Genomic DNA, 23658 nt, shown 5'->3' on the forward strand with positions numbered 1-23658 from the left:
GGTGGCATAATTTTGTGGCACACTTTAGGCTCCCTTAGTACCGACTGAGCATTGTTTAACCACCACAGCCTGCCCTTTATGACCACAGTGGATAATGCTTCCACCAGGACAACACATCATGTCACAAAACTCAAACTGGTACAACGAGTTCACTGTGCTCAAAACGCCCCCACAATCACCAGATCTCAATCTAATAGATCACCTTGGGGATGTGTTGGATGTTTCCAGCACCTTTATGAATATACGCAATAATGAATTAAGGAAGCTCTGAAGGAAAAAGGGGGTCCACACTCAGTACTTTGTAAGATGTACCTAACAAAGCAGCTAGTTTAAAGTTTCCCCACAATTAAAGTTAATATTTGTAGTTTTTTTTATCATTTAGAAATAAAAGTATTGTGTTGAAAAATGACTGACGTCTGGCTAATATTTGGTAGTAAAACAAATCCAAAAGGAGACGAGATGTCCAATTACACTGTGAAACTAATATGAATATTTGAAGCTGATCAGTTGCGATGATTCATGAAGAGGCTCAGAAGTAAAAAGCGAGCGGATTTATCTATTTTATTTCACATCTGGAAAAAATATCATTATAATACAGATGAGCAGAAATACTTGCTACTTAATGTGATGTTAACTGTCAAAACCTTTTTATCTTTAAGGGGGACCGGTTATGTTTCTCCCTGTTTTCTGTCAGGTGTACTGTTACAGGGGGAAGAGAGGTAAAATAGCTTCTTTCTGTGAGTGTATTAACTGAGGTGTTGCACCAAGAACCAGTCTGAGATAAGTAAGGATTACTTTGGACTGTTAATAATGCAGAGTAGAGTCAAACAATAGACTTAATGTAGAAAAGCCAGTGTGTTAGTGTGAACTACATTACCCAGTGGCCTCTGGGCAGTGATGGGATTCATGGGATTTCTGAGCTAGATGGTCTTCGTTCGTTCCTGGGCTAACGATTGAGGAGAGAGCTGCTGGGAAGGAAAGCAAATAGCCCATCCTGTATTTGTTGGGGATGGTGTGCGTCACATAAACAAATCACACCATATTACCCCCCCACATCCTCCTACTGTATGCCATACCTCCCTGTACCATCCATCTGACCGCCAATAAACTCCACCTGCGGTAATCTAATCCCTGGATGTCAGCCTCTCCTTCTGACCGAGGATAGTTACTATTGCAGCACCACCCAGCATTAAACTGACGTACACCATTCTGTACAAAGTGGATAGCCCGCCTTCTCCAGTTTTCATAGCCGACGCTCATTGGCCCTCAGAAGAGCCATGACAGCTTCTTGAGGTGCCTTCACCTGAGTAAACTCCGTGCGGCGAAGCAAGGGAGTAGCATATCGGTGGACTCCCTCTACCTGTATGCGGACTGTCCTTGATTCAAGAATGTCGATTGCCTGCTGGTCTTCCTTTGACCTGGTGACCTCCTTTTCATTCCTAAACAGGAGGACATCAAGCTGCCATAGCCTCTCAACATCTTTGGAGAGCTCTGAAGTCTGTGGGATGAATGATGAGTGCAAGCATGCCTGTCCAGCGGCTGGATGAGGAAGACTCTTGGCAGGTCCCTGCAGCATCAACCCCAGCTCTGTGCAGACTGCTACTGGCCCTCCAGGTGGTCCACGAAGCACCGGGTATACTGGAGTGATAAGGTGCGGGTGATCTGATCCAATCAGGATCATAGGTTTCACCTTGCTGAAACCTGTGAAGGGAAGTCTTTGTAGGTGACTGTACTTCCTTTTGAGTGTTTCCACTGGGCTAGATTGCTCCGCCCGAACCAGTTGTTTTGTTGTGAATGCATTTAGTATTTGATGCCTCACCTTCGGCTTAGCTTTAGTGGACACCTCCAATGATATGCTTCCCCCATGCAGCTGCAGGACATCCTGTCTGATGGTTCGGAGGGCCAGAGCCTCGTCTGTTGGGGCTAGGCCGAGGAACTTCACAGCAGCAGGCAATATTATGGTTCTCTCTGAACCGTCATCCAGCACAGCATAGGTGTCCATGGTTTTCTTCCCATTGCGGACCTGAACTCTTACCACCTTCAACATCACTCTCCCAGAGTGACTGGGATGGTCAACATAGATGACACTGGATGCTGTGCACATGGTCAGGATACTGAGGTTCTGCTCTTTAGCCTTGGCGAGGCTATGTAATACAAGGAGGTGTTGCTCACCACAGGTGCTGCAGGGTTTCTTGAGCGTGCAGTTGTCAGCAGAATGGTTCCGGCCACACCTCCAACATTTATTCTTATCTCTGATCCAGTCCAAACCGCAGCCACATCCAGCCGGGAGAACTCATTACATCCACTCCAGTAATGCTCTGTCCCTTCACAGAAAGGGTAGTAAGGCTTGAAACGTTCTCTTTTCTTCTGCATCGCAACAGCCTTTGGACCTGGATGGGCCACAGCAGGTGGTTTGGTGGCTGTGGTTTCAGGTCCATAATAAACAGAGGCCAACTTGGGTTTGCACAGGATATCGCTGAGTTCACTCTGTACCAGTTGTCTTGGCTGACCATACTTCTGCTCAAGAGCCCTCATTGCACTAGTATATGGAGTTGGGTCATGGATGTAGCATTTAGTCACTTGGAATGCACTTGGGAACTTCAAGTGATCTAGCAAGATCTGATACTTATAATCCTCGGACAAGTGCTTGTGAGGCCCAAGAACACTATCCAGTCCTTTCTTCAGTAAGGCAAAGTCACTCTCCTTCCCAGAACTGAAAACAGTGAGCTTGGGCTTAGGGAGGCCATAGAATGATGCAATCAACATTTCCAACATACTGGGTTCTGAACTCACGTGGTTTGCTGCTGGGGGCATACCTGGCTGAGGTCTAAGCTCCTGTGCAGATAGCACAGGCTGGAATGAAGCATATCGAGGCTGTTGAGGAAGAGGGCAAAGTGGGGGGATCCATGGCTCAAAACCCCGAGTGAAATCCTCCTTTGCAGTAGAAGGTTGCATAGTGGCTGGCTCAGCCACTAAGGGAGGGTCTGGTTGAGGTGTCTGCGATGGCACAGGAGGCCCAGACATCTGTATTGCCGGTGGAGCTACAGTGCTGGCTACAGCAGGTGGAGCAGGAGTCGCTGGATGCACTGGTGTGAGAAGATAGTAAGGACATGGCGAAGTGAATCTCGGGGCAGACGTTGATCTATCCATAGAGAGCACTGTGGGTGGCCCAACGTGTGCAGTGGAAGTGCCAGGGACTGGGGCTAAAGGAGCTGACATCACACGGATGGGCTCTGTAATTCTCTCCCCCTCCTGAATTGATTCGGGCTCCCTGGCTGTAGGATTTGGTGTAGAGACAGCTGAAGCCATTGGTTCCACCTCCATTAATATCCCCTTTGGCACTGGAGAGGTGAGCCGCTCAAGTCGCTGCACACGTTTGTTAAGGTCGCGGGACTCTGCTACAGTCACTTGCAGAGATCGCATCTGATGCTGGATATTAATCAGACAATCCTCCATTCTTCGCCATCTTATCTCCTCCACATCCGGCCTCCTTGTGTAGTGGGAGTCTGACGGTGCCATCATAACCTCCTCTGTTAGATTGGGTGACAGCCTTGGCCCACGGATATGGTAGGACAACTCATAGTCCACCAGATGTCCAGGGATTCGATGGATCCTGCTAGGACTGGGACTTCGTGCATCATCCTGCTCTCTGGAGGAAGCCATGTCATGCAGGTGCGGCATATCCAGCTCGAAGGACCAAAGTGGCTCACCACAGGTGCTGCAGGGTTTCTTGAGCGTGCAGTTGTCACCATTCTGTACACGTAAGGAGGTGGAATAATGAGCAGAATGTGTCCCTTTAAGGTGAAGTGTGATCTAATTGTCTTTATATAATGTGGGCACTGTTCAAGTTCTCATTCAAATAAAAATTGTGTGGATTTTTATGCCTGTAGTTCCTGTTTCAAGGTGCGATAAAATGATAACAATAGCAGTAAAATATAACCCGCTGTACATTTTCAGTTCTCTAGCAGTTTGTCTTCCAGCTTGAGAACCACTGAAAAACATCTGTCACTTTCCACAGGTGGGAAACTGTTGATGGATGATCTTCCTTGTTTACCAGCTCCTGCTTTTTGCTCTGTCTACACTCTCTCCTTCTGTCTGCACTCTGAGCCAAAAAGGAAAAAAAAAAATTCAGACCTGCTCCTCACACGAAGAGACGGTTTACACCAGAATAGAAACACCTCGTGCAGACAGTGTGTAATTCTTATATCAAGTCCCACTTTTGCACACTGCACTCCGCACCAAAATAACAAGTATGCAGACAAAGGGCATTTCAAGGTCAGGAAAATACCAATATGCTGAAGTGCTGCATGCACTAGTTTTCATGCTGTGAAAAAAATAGCACTCTCACCGTCTGTGGCCTCTAAATATTCTTGAAGCTGTTAATGAGACCGAGTAATTTTCGTCTCCAGCAGGCACATCCGTGGTACTGGCCCATAACAATAATATACTGTATTTATATTACCAGCGTTTTCCCATGCTATCGCATTCCCTCGGAACGTGCTCCCAGCAGCTGCGACTTTGCGCAGTGTTTTCTAAATCCCCTGCAGCATTAACACAATCTGTTCCATCAATATTACACACAAACCTTAAGTACCACCATCAATATAAAAATCCGTGTAGTGACCAGCTCAATTCCTGTTGAACCTAAAGTTCAATACAATCAGTCCACAGTACGGAGAAAATAATTAAACATGCCATTCAGACAATGAAAGGCGATAATGGTGAAAACATTTCAGAGGCTTTTGTTTTTTTGGAAATATTATACAACCTGTGATGTATACAACACAATTACTTCACAGAAAACACTTACACTGGGGGAAATAATTCTTTAGGAAGAGCAATGCTGAGTATAAACCCAAAGAACACTATCCCCATCAAGCATGGAGATGTAAACGTTATGTTTTTGGGCCGTTCTTGTGCTAGAGTACGTGATAACTGTACGTCACTGTGGGGCCATTAGACGGGGCCATGTACCATAAAATCCTGGAAGAGAACCTCCTTCCCTCAGCCAGAACTCTTGGTCTTCTAGCACAACAGTGATCCAAAACATGCAATCATACCACCAAAAAACAAACGAGTGACTAAAGAAGAAGCACATTAACCGGATCAAGAAATTATTTCCTCCACTGTATATTTATTAGGAGGCCCTGCAGACCATGATTGCTGTGGATCTTTAAAAAAATTAAAATAAAAAATAAAGCTTCGTCAACAAAAACAAGAATTTCTTATTTCAAGTTATTTTTTTTTATTTATTTCTTTTTGGCCAGCAAAGAACAGCAGAAGTCACAAATTAAAAGCAAACAAGACACAGTGATTAAACCTACAGTTGTATGATATTGTAATGCTAAAGTGTGCACATACTTTCATGGTGAGCTTCAATATCTCGCAAGATCAATTTAAATTGATGTAGGCGCTCTCTAATAACTGAAGCATCTCGTCCACTAATGAGTATAGAAAACATGTGAGTTACTGACAGCGGACTGACCTGTCTGTGGGGGGAGGAGGCTGCAGGAAGTGCTGATGCTCTGACTCAGACCCTCAACCTCTGGTTTAGGCTCCGGGCTCAGAGGCACAGACAGGAAGTGGTTGAGGTTGGTTGGATGAGTCTGACTCTGGGCCAGGCAGGGCAGACTGCGGCGAGATGGCTTTAGGCTCTTCTCCTTCAGGATCTCGCTGATGCTTGTGTGCATGCCTGAGGAAAAAGAAACGGAGGAAAAGTTCATGCCAATAGTTGCTTAAAAGAAAGAAGAGCAGTCAGAAATCTCTCAAGCCTAAAAAAATTCCATGCATGAGTTTTTCAGAATAGCTCATGGAGAAAAAGAAAGTGTTTTATACACTTAGTTTTATGTCATATTGTACAATTTATACACAGATCCACTGTGAAATTTATATTTCTATATACGGCAAATAGAATAATACAAATATGTTTTAATCAGATGCACTTGCATTAAAGGATGGATTGGCTTTGGCTGCGCTCGTTGATGAAGCTCTCAAAGAGACATCAAAAAAACAAAAATTATGCAGAGAGAACTACTCACCACTACATCAGCACTTCATTATAAGTCAGCAATACTACAAAAGTGGTACTCTAAAGTCCATGTGGTATGTGATGGTTACACGTATTACCACGAAAGTCTCTGAAAATAATCAGGGAAGAGGTCTGCTCACAACTCACACCGTTAGATTACATGTTGACAGCTGGTAGCATAGTAGCTAATGAATGAGAAAGTGATAAGAAAATATGAAAGGCGCACCGCTCAACAGAAAGTAAGCTTACTTGTTATGGCTAAGTGGACAACAGTCATGTAATGCTGTTCTCCAATTTCAATGCTTGTACAACATTGTGGAAATCACCACAATGATGGCATTTCAGTTTGGACATTTGATGTTGCATCAGTTTGGATAATTCTTTAATAAATCCAGCTCTTCTGGGTCAGCCAGTTTTATATAATATAATAAACACCGCATGACTGGATTATCTCTTCAATAAAGCAGCTGAAGTCAATAAACAGTAAAATAACACCCCTGGTAAGATGTTAAAGTAAGAAGAACTTGACATGCTGTACATCAATTATAGCATTAATGAGTTTCTTTCCGCTGTTTCCTATCAGGTTTCCATCCATTTTCTTAATCATTTATCCAACCAGGGTCACAGTGGGGCTGAAATCTATCCCAGCTGACATTAGGCAAGATGTAGGGTTACACCTTTAACAGCTACATCACATGACTAACAGCCCAATTCAGAATCAACATTTAATTAAAGTGTTTGTCTCTGGACTGTGGGAGGAAACCAGAGCACCCATAGAAAAGCAACACCAACACAAACATGCAAACTCCCCATGGAAAGCAGATCATGAATCATCACTGAGGCAACACGAGAGTTAGTCAACCTGCTACAAGTTTATATAAAATATTCATCTTATCATTTTACTTCCTTGCTTGTATCTGCTTTGCATTCACCATTTTTATATTTGCTTGTATCTTACAAAACAGCATATATGACCAGTAATAATAACAACAAAACATTTAAAAAAAAAACTGAGCGCCCTGAAATCATGAGAGGGGATGAAAAAACAAAACAAAAGAAAGGAGAAATCTCTGTCAAAAGGTCCACTTTTTTATGGGCTCCACTGATAATGTCTGTCCTTCATAGTGCATTAAAACCATCAGCACTCCCTCATTTCCATCAAATGACGCACTCCAGTACCTCGAGACCAGCAGTGCCTTAGCACTCCAACCGCCTGAACAAATAAACATTTAATAACATTAACTTGTTCTACACCCCGATTAGCTTTGCGCTAACAGAATATTCATCACTGTGACGATGAACTGTAAAGAGAGAAGTTAATGAGAATAATGAATTACCATCAGTTGAAACAGAACACTGTAAATGACCTTCAGCCTCAGCTCTGCAGCTCCTGACTTATTTATTAACAAAATTAAGGCGTTGTCTTTAGACGGGAACGTGACTTCTTTTCACATCCAGTGATGAATTCACTCACTGACCTTCCTGAAACATTCAAGTGAAACATGAATTGATCATTTACTCTCTGTACAGTGAGGGCCCGAGCTGCAAGCTGTTCAATAATTCATTTTCATGACATTGAGCTGAATGGGTTTGTCATGGGGAGGCCCTGTAAATTAAAGAGGACGTGGCACGCAGTGTTCGTCGACCGCAGTCATCCTCATCCTTCCATCGTGCTGAAGGTTAAGCATTTAAACCTGTGAGTGTTATGCTGAACACAGGGTCATATATGAGATCTTGAAGAAGATTTTAATTCATTTTCGTGTTTCTCACCTGTTTTCTAGGCCGCACTTTCTCTGGTTTAAAAGCAGGAAGGACCAAACTGACCCCCATGTGGTGTGGGCTTTCCTTGATGACATAACGAGGAGGAAAGCTTGGAGGCAGCTGGAGACCAAATTTCCACTATTAGCATGCTTAGTATTGTTTAAATATAGTCTGTTAATGAAAGAGCACCACTTTAAGTTAATTGATTCTTTTTTTCTTCTGGACTGGTCTGCACAATTTTAATAAACAGATATTTACATGCGAATATGCAGAATTTACAAGATGCTTGGTATCAGACCTGGTTTCTGTTTAGAGTCTGCTTGTAGACTAAATTTAAATCAGTGATGAGGTTTAAGAAGGATTTACTTGTAGTTTTTATGGATGAAATAGAAAAATGTAGGAGTGTAAAAAATAAAACGTTTGAATGGATTATTCAGAGTTTGGACTGAAGCGAGTTATGTAGAAAGCAAAAGAGGGATTGAATTTGCTGATATACAATCTGAAATCCATTTGCTGCTGCATGACAACAGTTTCGCCTCTTATAAGATTTTTGAAATCATCTGCATTTGTAAACAATGACTAATGCACGCGGCAGGATGTCTTGAGCCAGACATCCATTTTTTAACTATCTGGAGATATGCTGGCAACACTGGAGTCTGAAAAATTTGCCTTTGCCCCGTAGGCTAAGGCAGCAGACTGCTTTATATAAACAAGGGTCATTTTGGTAAATCAGGCCACAGTGGCTGCTCTACCAAGGGCCCAACTTTAAAAGGTTATAGCCCGGTGCAAAGTTGTATGTTATAGTTTCTCCTTTTAAAGTTTAAAGCATCCTGTTGCTCTTCATTTTTTACAGTTAATGAATTTAACTGTAAATGTGCAGCATTAATCCCCAGCTCCAAAGACAAAGGGAAAATAAAACAAAAATGCAAGCTTCGAATCGGAAACAACTTAATGACCCCTGATGCTTTTAACATTCAGCCAACCATCACGGGATCTTTCAGCACTGAGTGAGAATAAAGCCAGTTTAATATGCAAGCTTGTCGGCCAATCATGGTGTTCGTTCCCCCAATAACCCGCAGATATGAAATGAATGAAAGTCGTAAGCTCTAGCTAACATCTACAATGAATTATTAAAGTGAAAAACTTCAATGCATTAAAGAAAAATTGTGCTTACAGTTTAAAATCCACTCCATTCAAGAGCGGGGATTTAAAAATAACTCTGAATGGTCAGCAAAAACACGACATGGGGGCTGGAAATTATTTTTTTGTTTTCATCATGTAATTTGTCCTCAGGCTCATAACAACATGGGATCACAAAGGTTCCTCCTTGGCACGCTTAACGTTTCAGTCAGTTTCATCAGAGGCATTATCAGAGAGAGTCATTACATGCAGAGACTGAAATCTGTGGGATAAATCAATTCAAAAGACAGTTGTAGAGGCACAACTTCCAAGTTTTAAAACATTATTTTGGGGAAAAGTTTTCAAACTTTTTAAGTGTCAGATATGACTGGTGATCCTATACAAGTTGTCCCAGTGGCCACTAAAAGGCAATGCTTCAAAATAACTGAGCAACTAAGTTCCCAGAGGCATTTCAAGATGGCAAGACTAGTGACAAGACTTGTTTCTGGAAGGACTTTTGATATTTCTAATCAACTCAGAGCTGTAGGTTGTCAAGCACTTTTTTCTGTGGGGAGACTTCTTGTGACAATTACATCTGCACTAACATTTAAAAAGAAAACAGAGCTTTTACGGTCCGGTTAGCAAAAAGGCTCAGCGCGTGTTTTGCTTTATGACTGGAGTAAATCATTGAGAGCTTAAGTGGCTAGAGGCCTAAAGTGTACTGGTCACAGTGGATTAGATTAAAGAGTGGCTGTATCCTTATACAATGTAACTGTCCAATAAGCTGACTCTGTGTTGAATCGCTTATGTTTATGCATAAAGGTTAAAAAAGTCAAACAATGTCCCGATTATTTTAAAAGACAGCAGCAAGACTCAACATGTCTGAGATGATACGTCAGAGCAAAGTGAGCTAATTGGTCTGCGGGGGCACTGCTTGGTGGTCTCGATGGGTCCTCAAAGTTTAAAATAGACCCACAAATTGGAGTTGGTGTTGTGTGAAATTGCTTCTGTGGAAATTGAGATGATTTAGAGATGATAAAAGCACCATTCAAATCAGACTCTGTGGATATTAGGGATATGATAATAGTTATATGACAATCACTGGCCTGATCAATAATATTGGCCCAATTTTGTCATGCACGATGAATCTATGTACTCTGTTGTCAGAGCATCTGAAGACGGTGCACCGTGTAAGACATAAATATAAAAGGGGTTCATCTAGTAATGCTTAATCTCGCTGTGTTCTGGCTTAAACTGGTTTGTGAGGAGAAAGTTAATCCCATGTGCATGCTCAGACTGTGCGTGCATGTGTGCACGTCCGAGTTTTGTACGGGACTCGCCCACTATTCAGAGAAAAAGACGCTCGCTGTGAGGTGATAAGGTTAAAAAACACCTCCAAATTCTCTCTGCATCAGCATACAACAAAGTCTCTAAGACAGTTTCTGTGCACTCTCGCAAACACCCACTCAGGCTCATCTGACGTGGAGCTGGACGAGCTTCAGGGAGGGTCGTGATCTGGGATTTGGATCTCTCCTGTGCAGCTTGTCCATGACGGTCTTTTAATGTGAGATTAAAAGGATTTTTCAGGTCTGTCCATGTGTGTGGGTATGATACCGTATACATGTGCCTGTTTGATCGTATACTGTGTACTCTATTACTGCCTCCAAATGTTAGTGACAAATGCTAAAGCCAAGAAAGGAGGATGATTATCAGATCGTTATGCTCCTCTTGATTAATTCTGTCATAATATGATAAGTCTGGCGTACGCCTGACAGCTTCACAGCACTGTGTCTAGGTGTGAATGCAGCGATTCTACTCTGAGCCAGCTGGAAGAGCAAGCGGTTGATTTGAAAAACAGCAAGGATTTGATGATCAGGTACAAGCAGTGAGATATTAAAAACAGTGCGGTGAAACAGACGTAAAGTTCTGCGGGATGTCACTTTGAGTCACTTTTGTCCGCTATCACTGAAAAGGGCTATGAGGCATTGAGGCTTTATGTGAAAGGATGTTGCACAAAGAGAATTCAGGTCAGTGGGCTGTTTCCCATCATGCCTCTAAGTTTCCTTGCTTTACCCTTTGAATTATTCATCCTTGTTCAGCTTATAACACTTTCGCTGTCACAGCTTTCAAATTAGGAACACTGCATCAAGGCCTTTTCAAACAATGCTGGGGTTAGGTACTTAAGGATTAAACATCACTTGGATTGTGTCATCAGATTACAAAAGAAAAATATTAATTAGACCAAATTACATTTAAAAATTCGATTTTTTCCATATTGATTAGTTTACATTTTCATTGCATCCTAAGATAACACTTTTTACATTATCAAAGCGAGTCACTCCTCCATGCTGGATCACCATTATTTTCTTCATGATGTTTAGTTAATATATTTTTTTCAAGACGTGGTGATTTATAGATAATTGAGTTTTTCATTATTTTTTTCTCTATTCACATTTGACACACAATCACTTTGGTTAAGTGCTATGTGTGGCCTCCGATGAAAAAACAGCAGGAGTATCTCAAAAGGAAAATACACTTCACCCGAAGGCACTTCTTTTATTTCATCTCTAAAAGCAAAACAAAGTAAAACTCAGACCAGACGTCAGGCACTGGATAAATGCTGTCAAACCCTCTCTCTCACAGAGAGTTGGTCAGAATAGAGATTGAAAATGTGACGTCATTCAGGGGTAAAACCGCAAAGAATTCTGGGAACTCGTGGCAAGAGGTACTAGCGCACGCAGGCTTTCAATTGAAATCAGTTATACAGCGATAAAAAGAAACACAAAAAATGGCAAGAAGCTGTTGTATTATTAACTGCAATAGCCGGTCGCATGACAGCCACGGAAAGCCGAGGGGTAAAGAGATCGGTTGTTATCGGATTACGTCGTTGAGGAGAAATTGTTCGAGCCATGTTTCCGAAGTAACAAAGAGGCGACGGATGGCCTGGATTGCAGCCATTCAAAGACCAAATATAACGTCTCAGAACACTCCAGCTCACAGGTTAGTCTGCTCCAAGCATTTCCACAAAGGTCAGTGTTTTGTAGTAGTTAATACGTCATTTTTCTTAACATAATTGGTGATATAGGTTACAAGCAAGTCTGAAATTGTCAGATATGACTGGTGATCCTATATAAGAAATTGTCGCGCTATGCTCCTTTGTTTATTGTGCATAAATAGTGAATTGTCCTGACACAATATTGCGTTTCGCTTCTGTTATTATGGTACATTGACAAAAACATATACTTTTATTCACAGGATAAAACAGTTTTTTTGTATCACTAATTGCCCAGTACGATTACAGCATACAGTATTATTGTCACTGCTACATTTCTGTGATGCTACCAGAAATTATTTCCACTACTAATTAATTACCGTTGAGCTCAAAGGTCCTATTAATAAACGGTTAACGAATGTGTATTTATGAAGACGATTTGTGAGACTGGTAAACTTATGATACGTACGATGGTCTTTCGTTCTACACAGTGTATTTCAAGGTCCGTACCTGGGCTTGTTGCAGTGACCTGAAGTTACTAAACTTCATGAGTGTATGCACTCACTCCAAGAACCGTGTAATTATAAATATGAGCGTGGTGAAAGTTGGGCAGCACGCTAACGTATTTTGTCCACTCTGTGTGCTCGTAAGGGTCTAACCCTTTCACTCCTTTGATTTTTTCCTCGTATCTTTTCTTTGACTTTTCATCAAGTCTGTCTTTGTACGGACCGGCATTGTTCTCCTTCGTTTTGTACATACCTTTTTTGGGGGGCAAAGAAAAACCAAGAATTTATTGGAACCGGAGAATAAATGTTTTGCGGTGCTGCAAATGCTTGCATTTGATGCGGTACTTGGATTGTTTCGCCACGAGTTCCCGGCATGCAATGCGCGAAAGTCACGTGGTCTGTCAATCTCTATAGATCACTGCAACTGTGAACATGTAACCTTGTTTGTGTTTTTTTTATGATGAAGCTTTTTTCTTCTTCTTCCGTGAACGTCCACATTTATTTTCTAGGATGTGAATTGTTTTTAAATGTCAACTCAATGATTTATTGGTCAAAAATGGATAAAAACCCTGAATAACCAAGTGTGGTGTGTACTGTTATTGTAGAAATATTTAAAATATCATGTCACATTTGACCTTTGACTTTTCATCTGAGGCCACTAGATTGATGTGATGGTCAAAGTGATAATACTGCTATATACAGCTTTTCAAAACTATGTTTCTTACTGCCGTTCAACAGCATCACATTACTTTGGACCTCTGACCTTTTCTTCAAGGTCAAATAAATTCAAATCTTCATAAAATGTCTTTTATCTTTAAAGCTATGCTTGAAATTCTGCTGCCTTTGCTTGTTTGGGAACATTTAGAAAATGATGTTGGTATATGGTGTTTCTAAATATCACATTCAAGGATGCATTTTATACACATTTGACCTTTGACCTCACTTTCACATCTGCGTTTCTTTCAAAATACATTATTTTCCTGCACTACCACAAAGAAAACAAATATTCCCTTAAAAGTAAAGAATACCCAGAGAGTGAGCTGCCCGGGGGAGATTTGCACTCTCGGAGTGTTTCTTGTTATCATCATCACCATTAATGTTATATTTCACTGTACTTTCTGGGTGTGTAATACTTCATGTTTTTCTTATATAATAAAATCTTGACAGAATCAGTTCAGATGATAATAATGTGACCTGAGTGCTCTCTCTGCTAGCTGCTGGGACAGACTTATTCAGAAGTCTGTGTTAATGTGACTGATGTTGTCTCTCGAGAGTTTGGCAGCGTGTTTCAAAGCCCACGTGATTCTTAACTGTAGCGTTTAGCTTGGTTTAACTTCAAGAATAGAATCCCTCCATAAAACAGACATACGGAAGTGGGGCAGCAACGAGAAAAGCTCATGTAGTAAACCATTCATCAGTTTCATTTTTTAGAAACTAATTGCATTTATGACTGATGACAAACACAGTTTTTTTTTTTTTGATTACCATAATAAAATGACTATGAAATAACAACTATGGCCTCTCCCTCACCACCACTGTGGCCTGGATTAACGTTTGTGACCAACACAATTAGCTTTTCCTCCAAACACCTCACAAAATAAACAGTACGGTTCTAGATGACTCAAACCTACTCATGCATAGGTTTGCAGGATCAAGCACCATCAGACTTGACATTTGCAGTAAAACGCCGAGGCAACAGCACATGGGAATGAACAAATGCACCTCCTCTAAGGAGCATTAAGTATGTAAAAAAACAAATATGATCGAGGTCAGAAAATCTGCAGGCTCAGATCAAGTACGGGCCTGTGCGCAGACAGAATACTCCAATACTCCAGCCAAGTGGGGCCTCTGTCTTGTTTTAAAGACTTCATGAGGTTCAAAGAGCCTTTCAGGGTGAGCTGTGAAGGGAAATCACATGTGTTCATTATCCGACTGGTTCTTGTTCATCCACATCCGGTGAGAGGACTTGCTCAGTGTCTGTAATATCCTGTACAAGTCCACATGAAAGTCCACAGTTTCCCCCTGGTGTCAGGTAAAAGCTTACTTGAACAATACTTGACATGAAGCCTGGCCACAGTAGAATATATTCTGAAATCATTTGAAGCACTACCTTGCCCAGCTGCCTCCATCCTCCTATCAACTGGAAATGATCCTGAGTGCAATGTCAGAGTGTTTTTGGTGAGTAAGACACTGTCGATACTGTAGTCACCTAACTGCCTGCTAAAGTTAAAGGACACAGATCTACAAAAAGCCGTTTTGCTTGTGAACACTGGAACACAATGGGTCGAAGCTCTCTGCATTAGGGTGGATGATGGGTGGAGTGACTGGTAACAGCTTCCAAATCACTGCAAATTTCTGCATGCAGCCCTATTACTGTACTCAGCTATTATTATCATCATTATAAGGTTCACATTATATTTAACCTGCTATAGTTTCATGTCAGCATCCTTGCATATAAATAACTGACACTTGCTACAGAAACCTGTCTGGGCACCCACGCAGAAGTTCAAGCTCACGTCTCTCCTCTTTGAGATGAATGTGCGTCTGGAGAGGAGTTACACTGATCCATCATCATCAGGACAACAGCAGGAGTGCAGTTTGTGTCTGCTGGCTTGATTTGAAGCTTATTGCATTTGAGCCTTTGCAGAAATACACGCTCATTCTCCGTCTTCACCTTCAAAAACTAGGCAGGTGTCAAAGAGTCTGCTGTGTGTGGGGATTGCTCATTTTATAGATATGAAAACAGAGAGGAAGACATGCAGGGACAAAGAAAAATAAAGAACCGAGCAAATGTTATGACTTCACAGGGTTTTAGCTGTCCGGCCGATATATCCATCCACAACAGTAAATTAAATCATTCACCACTGTATGCGAAGGAGGCTTTCCCGCTGGTATAGCCTCTATTCTTTGTTATCATGCTGTGAGTGGGAAATAAACTCCAAAACGTGTGTGTGTGTGTGTGTGTGTGTGTGTGTGTGTGTGTGTGTGTGTGTGTGTGTGTGTGTGTGTGTGTGTGTCAGCAGTTCTGGTGAGAGTGTCGTTTGCGTTTTTTTGTGATACACCCCCAGGGATGATGGCGACAGTTACTGCTGATCACACAGGGGGGCGATATGATGATCACACTGTGGAAATTGCCCAGACCTCAGGAACACAATGACACTACGACCACAGACACACATTTCAGTTACTGGGAGAATGGCACACTGGTTTGAAGCACAAAATGATGCCATCTTTAATAAATCAATACTTTTTAAGTTTAAAGACCTGCAAACACTGACTGAAGACACACAGATTACCACATTTCTTTTTCATACACAGTTATGACTCCCCACTTCCAGATGATGAGAAATTCAGTCTTAAAACATTGCTGAGCAAAGTCCGGAGAGTCTTCGAGTCTTGTTTTTCTTCACAGTATTTAAGATTGCCTTAACTCTAAGCTTCTAAAGCTTAATGCTTCATCAGGCATTGAAGATGTATCACCTCTTGGAAAGTTCATTTAATTAGAAGGACCTGAACAAGAGCCGTAACACATAGAGCAAGGGCACTTTTCCCATTCATCCGTCCCTTATCAGGCCTAGCCAGTAAAACATGGTGTGAAGGCTATTCTAATGATATGAGTCATATGAGAATTTTGGTGCAAACAGCTTCCTTGAACGATCTTAAAAGCCATTAGATGGCAAAGGGTGGCGGATTGTTTTCAGTGCACACCTGCCAAGTGATAGATTCACAGCAGAGTGCAATAACGCATCCCTAAGCTTGATTTAACACGCAGCAGTATTCAGTGCATTTATTCAGCTGTCATAAAATTGCAGTTTTGGCGACTCTGTTGTGCACTAATAATTGATTCAGCCCTCAAACTTTTTTTGTGTAATGAACCGTGTGGTTAAACAGTGGCATTAGGCTACAATAGCTTTAAAAGCATTTAAAAAACAGGCAATGGAGCTAAAACTATATGTCATCTGTTTGAGCAAGCGACCCATATGCTGAAAGGCTGCAGGGGCCTAGGCCTGCGAGTCCATCACAAAACAATTAGTATTTGCAAAATAAAGGCTCAAATAAGGGCTAAAAATTCTCAAATATCAAACTTTTTCTATTTCTGTATTTTCTGTCAGTGAAGTTTAAAGACTGTAAAAGGCCTCAATCCTAAAAAAAATCGGCAGGTCTTCATAACCTCCCTCCATATTTCTTGCATCTCACTGCTGGTATTATAGCCCAAACAGTGTCAAATGTTCTTATACTGTTCCTGATATTTGGAGAAGAACTTTTGTGTTACCTTTACCAAAAAGGTGGTGATCCCACTTTATTAAATAACTATCAACCCATTTCTGAAGTTTGCATCCCAGCTAAAGTGCTTGAGAAACTGGTGAATGACCAATTAAAAAAAAAAACTTGGTCTCTAATCAGTCTGGTTTCAAAGAACAACATAGCACGGTCACTGCTTCGATTAAACTTTTAAATGCCAACAGCAAAACACTTTGAAATACATGAATTCATAAATGGTTTCTAACATTTATAATTAGCCCCACGGACACGTCTGTCAGTCACGTGCAGTTGAGCCGGACAGCCTGACCGTAAACGTACCTCTGCACAGATGGCAAATTTTTACCCACTGTTTACACAATTCAGGATCCTATTATACAAGCCTGGCAGGACCTCTGGGTTGCATCATTATAGGAGATTAAACATCCTCTTTCTCTTCCAATCTGCGTCCTCATCGCTTTAACGTCACACTATCCACTTATGCCTCCGATTGCTTCTGATTCCACTACATGACAGGATTTTCTGCAAAGCCTCTGTTGCATTTCTGCATACACACCTGAGGAGGGAATGGATACAAGCTACAGGATACAATATGCAACATCAAGCCTATATTGTACAGAGGTTTGGTTTGGTTTAAAATGCCCAAATGCTCAGACTCTGCGGGGGTTTGTGGATGTGATTAAATATGTTTTGGGCTCCAGCAGAACTTCTGCCTGCATTGTTCTTATAACCTAGCAACCAAACAAGCGCCGACTATTTAAGGACTGTGAAAGTGTTAAAGCCGCTAACTGCCAGACAACACACACACATGTGCGCACACACATAGAAGACAAGACTTGTTTTTGTTATTTTATTAGTTTCAGCCAAGCATGCTGAATAAATCATCGTACATAAAACTGATGTCTGCCTACTATCCTACAGTAGCCTGTTTAAATATATAATAGACAGATAATATTATCTGTTCTGATATTAGTGTCTGTGGCAATAAACTCATCTGCCTGCTTGCATAAGAGGACAGGTGGTCAGCCCTGGACTGTGCAAGCAAAGGTTTATGCACGTGTGCATGCACACACCACAACAACAAATACACAAAAACTTCAACATTTACTGTAGAAAACTGCAAAGAGAGCACAGCCTCAGTCCTACAGATGCCATCTACCACTGACAAGCACTCGCAAACATCAAAGTTACTCCCTTTTAAGCTAATGAGGGCTTCTGGGTTAAAAATAAATAAATAAATAAAAAAGCAACACCCATGATGAAGATGAGCAGAATATCATCTGATATAGAACATACAAACTATAATAGAAGCCGGCTGGAAGAACTACACACCTCTCACCAAAGTGCACAACGCTACGTAGAAGCGTGGAGCTTAGACTTAAATCTTTGATTGAAGAACCAGGTTACCTTTAAATTTTTATACGCTTAAAGCAAAAAAAAAAAAGAAGAAAAACTTTCTGCAGAGTGTTCAGGATTTCAACGTGATCCACCAGCATGCTGCAGACAAATCTGACTTCATGATCAGTCTGCCAAAGAGCATTTGAAATTCACTCAAATCTTTGAAAGCACAAATCAGATGAGTCATTTTTGCCAAAGACTAACTGTAGCTGTGCTTTTTTTGCTGTTCATATCACCCGAGTGAGATATTTTTGAAGGCAAGATGAAAAGGACATCTCTTCTGTTAAATTTCAATTTCAATTTTTTGCTGCAGGAATCCTACTAAAGCTTTTCATATGGATTCATATGGTGAAACAGCATTTCCAGCTCCAAGCCTTTTAATGCATATGGCGCAATTGATTGTGTTCCAGGAAGTGCAATATAATCGCTGAGTTTTGCTTTAGCAGGCCTTTGTGAGCCAAAATTCACCACCTTCGCGTTTATTTTAATGGTGCACTTAACAGCCACTGAAATATTGAGTGGGTCCTCTGGGTTACAAACTTTAACATAAATCTGATATAGTCCTCTGGAGCGCTGACTGAAGTCACGAGGTCATTATTCTGAGCTTATAAAATTTTATAATGTAGGATTTTCTCTGATGCATTAATACAGAAGGAAATAATAACTGAACAGACGAACGATTTGCACGATTAAACAAAGAATCCAAAATAAACAGAGAGGTGAACAAGAGCAGCCTTTCCCAGCAGGGCATCCCCCACTCATGAGGTCGAGGTGCTCAGCAATGTCTCATCAGAAGCCAGGGGATGCACCTTCCCATCTTCAGCTGGGTACGCATAACAAAAGAGGTAACTGTTCCACATTTATTAGCCTAGCTCAGCATGAAAAACAAGATCTTTCTTCATCGTTTTTCTAAATTTAGACAGCAAGAACCGCAAAGCATTGAAGAAGCACTAATTTCCCCCAAGGAACCCTACTTAGGGTGTAAAATCAATACTGGCCCAGCAGTGTAATCAAGCTGCACTTAGAAGCTGTTGTATGTGGCACTGTTTTTTGGGGTTTTTTCCCTCACAGATTTGCAGCAGTGTGCAGACACGAAGTAGTTTTCTTTTACAGAACAGTTTGTCCTGTGTGTAAAAAGAGTACCTGTCCGAAATGCAAAACAACCAACAGCACACCAACATGGAGAAATTAAATCTGACTGTTTTCCCCTCCATTTTGACTGCATTACAGGAACTTTTAACAGCTTCATTAAAAAAAAAAAAAAAACGACTGTCAGAAAACGCTGAGGAAGCTACTCCTCGCAGGTTTCAGGGCACAAACATATCACTTTGTCACAAACTATCTGGCATGCTTCTGAACAGATCTAAACAGAATGGTTTTTATTTATTTTTCCCCTTCAAAGCACAGCTGAATATTAAGTTTGGTTATCAGCTTCTTGTCCTACTCATTCATATGAGCATGGATACGAACACAAGTTTAGAAACTGGGCTATTTTTTGTATGAACTGCGCAGAAATGTGTTTTCTCTGAGAACCCGCAGCTTTCCGCTTAAATCTACCAAACGTGCTTCAAGTTTCAAGTTGTTGACCTTTGTTTTACATTACTGATCATTTTGACCTGTACGGTTTTATTTAACTAGGCTGGACCTTTATAATAAAAACGTGGGTATGACTGTCGGTGCAACGTCAAGTAGCGGACAAAATACCAAAAGTGCAGGTTTCAGAAACAGGCTTCTTCCCAGGAGGACGAGGCTGCAAAGCTTCCAACTCTGCGTCACACTAACAGCAAGTGGAGAGACCATTACCTCCGAGCACCACTTCACACACAAACTGTTCAACAAGAGGAAAAAAAGTAGCCACACTCGTCTAAAAACAACGACAAAAAAGAAAATCACATCTTGACACCTTGAATTTCCCCTGACGTTATCCACAAACCTTTCTGCTGCTTGAAGGACTGGATTGAGCCCGAGTGGTGCACCATGGCGGCGTTCAGTTGGTTCCCAGCGCAAATCAAATTCCGTATTTAAAAAAGCAAAACTGCGGAAAACATGGGAAACTGTGGCGGGGTTGTGTAGGTGTTCCCTCAGCTCCCATCCTGCCAAACGAGCTCACTGGCGATGCGCAAACGCCAGCAACACCTGTCTCCTCTATGCAAGCTCCCACCCCCCTACCCCAACACCCCCCTCCGCTCCCCTATCGCCACCATCCACGGCTGTTGTCATGGCGACCGGAGGTAGGGGAGGTCCTGAGATGGACGCGTCCACCTCCTGTCCTCCTCCGTGCTGATTTACTAAAGCTGCGGGAAATTACCACGGACGGCAAATTGCAAATGGACCGTCGACAAATTTGATTTGCTCTCCAGTTATCCTCCTGCTGAAAGCTGCACTTATCCAAACAGAAAAAAAAACCCACAGCCGTGGACCCAGTATTAAGTTAAATATAATGCAGTACAGGCTACTGCTTCCCAAATATCACAGATAAAAATATGTAATCATGGGGACGTTGTTGTTTGTTCTTTTTAAGTTGAATTCACATTTGAGACACTGCAATCAGCCTTTTTATAACAAAACGAAAAATACGAAAATGTAAAAATACTTTCTTTCCCTCTCTAATTTTCTCAAGCCATGGGACACATGATCATAAAAATCCAAGACCAATGATGGCGTAAAGTTGTTGTTAGGGGGGCGACCGAGGCTCAGGGGGGTTGGGAAGCGTATATGTAACCGGAAGGTCGCCGGTTCGATCCCCGAGCTCTCTGTCCTGGACGTTGTGTCCTTGGGCAAGACACTTTACCCTACCGCCTACTGGTGAGGGGCCGATGGCGCGATATGGCAGCCTCGCTTCTGTCAGTCTGCCCCAGGGCAGCTGTGGCTACAACTGTAGCTGCCTCCACCAGTGTGTGAATGTGAGAGTGAATGAATAATGGAATTGTAAAGCGCTATATAAATCCAATCCATTATTATTGTTAGAGGAAGCTGCAGCTACAGTCAGGCTTCAATTCAAATTTTTTAACACTAAAAGAAATAATAATAATAATAAAAAAAATAACTAAATGCAAAAGCAAAAGGTCTGTAAAGTCAATATCTCAGCTCACACAGGCCTCACAGAGCCCAGGCTGCAGAGGCAGGGGACCCCTTGTATGACAGTAAATGTTTCATCAGTCATGAAAACTAAAGCTGAACAGGGCACCATGTAGCTGCAGTGCACTTTGATTGCAGACTATTAAAACTGGAGGACTAATAGTCGTGCACTGCACAAACAGAAATCCACTTAAATGAGAGATTTGTTGTTTATTGCAGATTTGGGCAGTGAAATACACAACAGTGTATATTTCATCAGGAAATCATTCTCTGCTTCTGCACGTTAACATTTTTGTTTTCACCTGCACTGCTTTTGACAGTGTTAAACAGTTATATTACAGTTATGTGGAAAATAAAAAGTGCAACCGCACTAATTTCTAGGCTATTACTATCATATTTAGTATAATTTAAAACTTCATTGGGTCCTTAAAATAAGGTCTTAAAATAAGGTGAATACAAAATTAGATTAACAATAATACTTGAGATATTACACTGTGCCATTATTTCTTTAACAAACACTAAAGCAAAATGCAGTTCCTGCATGTTTAGGAATTAAGAGGGTAAGTAACAGCCAACTATTCAAATGCAACTGTTAATTGACAGCAAGTCAAACAGTTAAGTGTGAGTACCTCTATCTAAGCAGATGCTTTGATAGCTGAGTTTGCAAAGTTGCTTTTGAACAAATGTGTTTTGGAGAGATGACACCACCGTGGAGATGTTTGCCCATGATGTGCCACATTAAGCACATTAAGGAGTCCTTCAGTTGACCATGATGCCCTCTGTATACCAAAGAATTCTAGAGGCAAAGGTGAGACCATCTGTCTGACATTGATGCCAAACACAGTAATAAATCTACAACAGAATGGCCAACAAAGAAAAGAATCACAGTGTTGCAATTGCCCAGTCAAAGTCCTCAACTCAAGCTGACTGAAACACTGTGGTGGGATCCTAAGAGAGTTGTGCATAAAGAAATGCACAAAAACGTCAAAGAAGAAGAAGTTTAAAGAAGTGTGGGTCAAAACTCCTCCTATGTGATGTGCAAGACTGATAAAGTCATACAGAAAATAACTTCAAATAATTGAAGTAGGCGGTGTTTCTGCAAGCTACTAAATCATGAGGTGTGCTTAGTTTTTCCACACACTGCTTCTGCATTTTGGCTTTGTTGTCATGTGCTGAGATTGTATTTACAGAATTGTAAGACCTTCTAAGGACTTAGGACCGAACCTTTAAACTAAGACCACACATGTTCTTTTTAATATAACTTATTGACATTATATACTGGCAAACACGATAATGATATTTAAAAAAAATTGTACATTTAATCAAAGACTGCACGTGTTACCTTTTTATCACAGGTGCCACCTTCTTCCTTTGGCATTCTCTTTAGCAGCTGTAGTCAGAGTCACAAAATAATAGTAATAATAATGGAACAAATCAGGAGATTATTTTTATTATTTACAATCAGGTTGTTAAAAGTGAGACTGTACGATAGATTCAGTTGATATAGTAATAATAATATTTGAGTAATGATGCAATCCTATGTATTTTAACCATGAAGTATAGCAAAATTCAGTGTATATGAATTACCTAACATGTCAATGAGGATCGTGATTATCACGGTTATTAGTAAAACATGCAGGTAGTTTATGGGATAGAAAATAAATTCTTTTTAAGTCTCCAGTTTTATAGTATTAACCAAGCTGCCAGTTCATCGAGGTTTATCTGCAAGGTCACTGGTCTTATTTCAATGTCATCCCCAGAGAGTTACAGCAGCAGACCACTAATCTGGATCATGAGAGGGAAAGCTCTCTCATGGGTGTTTCATGCTGTTTCTGTGCAAGCAGACACTGAACTGACTGCTGTTATCTGGTGACTGTTTGCCTCGGGAACAATAACATAATCTTTATCTTGGTCTTTGGCCTTAGTTTTGTATATTAATCTACGTCTGTGGGGTTACTGAGAAAAGAAGCCTGGCATCTGTCATAGATGCAAATACCATCTGTTTTCTTGCAGCTCGGCATGCTTTTACTCCTCCCACTGTTCTGATGTTTATTAAAGACTGCTATCAGGGCATTGTGTGCCAACCCCAGCGACGCGACATTGAACTAGCAAGCTAATGCATTTCTTCTACTGGGGTGATTAATAAATAAAACTGCAGCTCTTATCAGTGGGTCAGTCCCACTTTAAATTCTATCTTTTCCATTCCTGCCTGGTAGTTAGAGGATGTAGGTCAGATGGGAGCACTGCAAAGGGATGAATTTAGACAAATGATATACTGCCACCGTGTGGAAAGTGTGGCTAACTGTTATTAACCTCAGCTCATGAGCGCAAATACACACAAAAAGAAGGACACCCTTGAATCCTTGAAATTAAATGGCCAGCTGCATGAAATGTTTACATTTTTTAAAAAAGCAGGTGCGTCATAGTGCGGGCAAGAGTGGAAATGTGTACCCAGGGCCTCTAGAAATCCTGGAATGAAAAGTTTTTATTTGCAGTTTTTATTTTTAAGTAATATG

The 23658-nt window shown here is 41.2% G+C and overlaps 1 protein-coding gene across 3 annotated transcripts in view; it reads right to left on the reverse strand.

Moving 5' to 3' along the window:
- ano3 (anoctamin 3) overlaps positions 1-23658 on the reverse strand; it is a 50465-nt gene that overhangs the window by 25255 nt on the left and 1552 nt on the right. For 2 of the 3 annotated variants that reach the window (XM_080303877.1, XM_026175591.2), the window contains exons 1-2: positions 19998-20218; positions 5486-5692 (exon numbers count right to left, since the gene is read on the reverse strand). In XM_080303877.1, coding sequence (XP_080160003.1) covers positions 5486-5692; positions 19998-20043 — 253 coding nt within the window. In that variant the 5' untranslated portion in view covers positions 20044-20218. Of the gene's footprint in view, positions 1-5485; positions 5693-19997; positions 20219-23658 lie in introns of those variants that run through there. The other variant, XM_026175590.2, reaches the window with a different exon arrangement.

This window comes from Astatotilapia calliptera, chromosome 7 (genome assembly GCF_964374335.1).
Source record: "Astatotilapia calliptera chromosome 7, fAstCal68.1, whole genome shotgun sequence".
Taxonomy (NCBI): Eukaryota; Metazoa; Chordata; class Actinopteri; order Cichliformes; family Cichlidae; genus Astatotilapia; species Astatotilapia calliptera.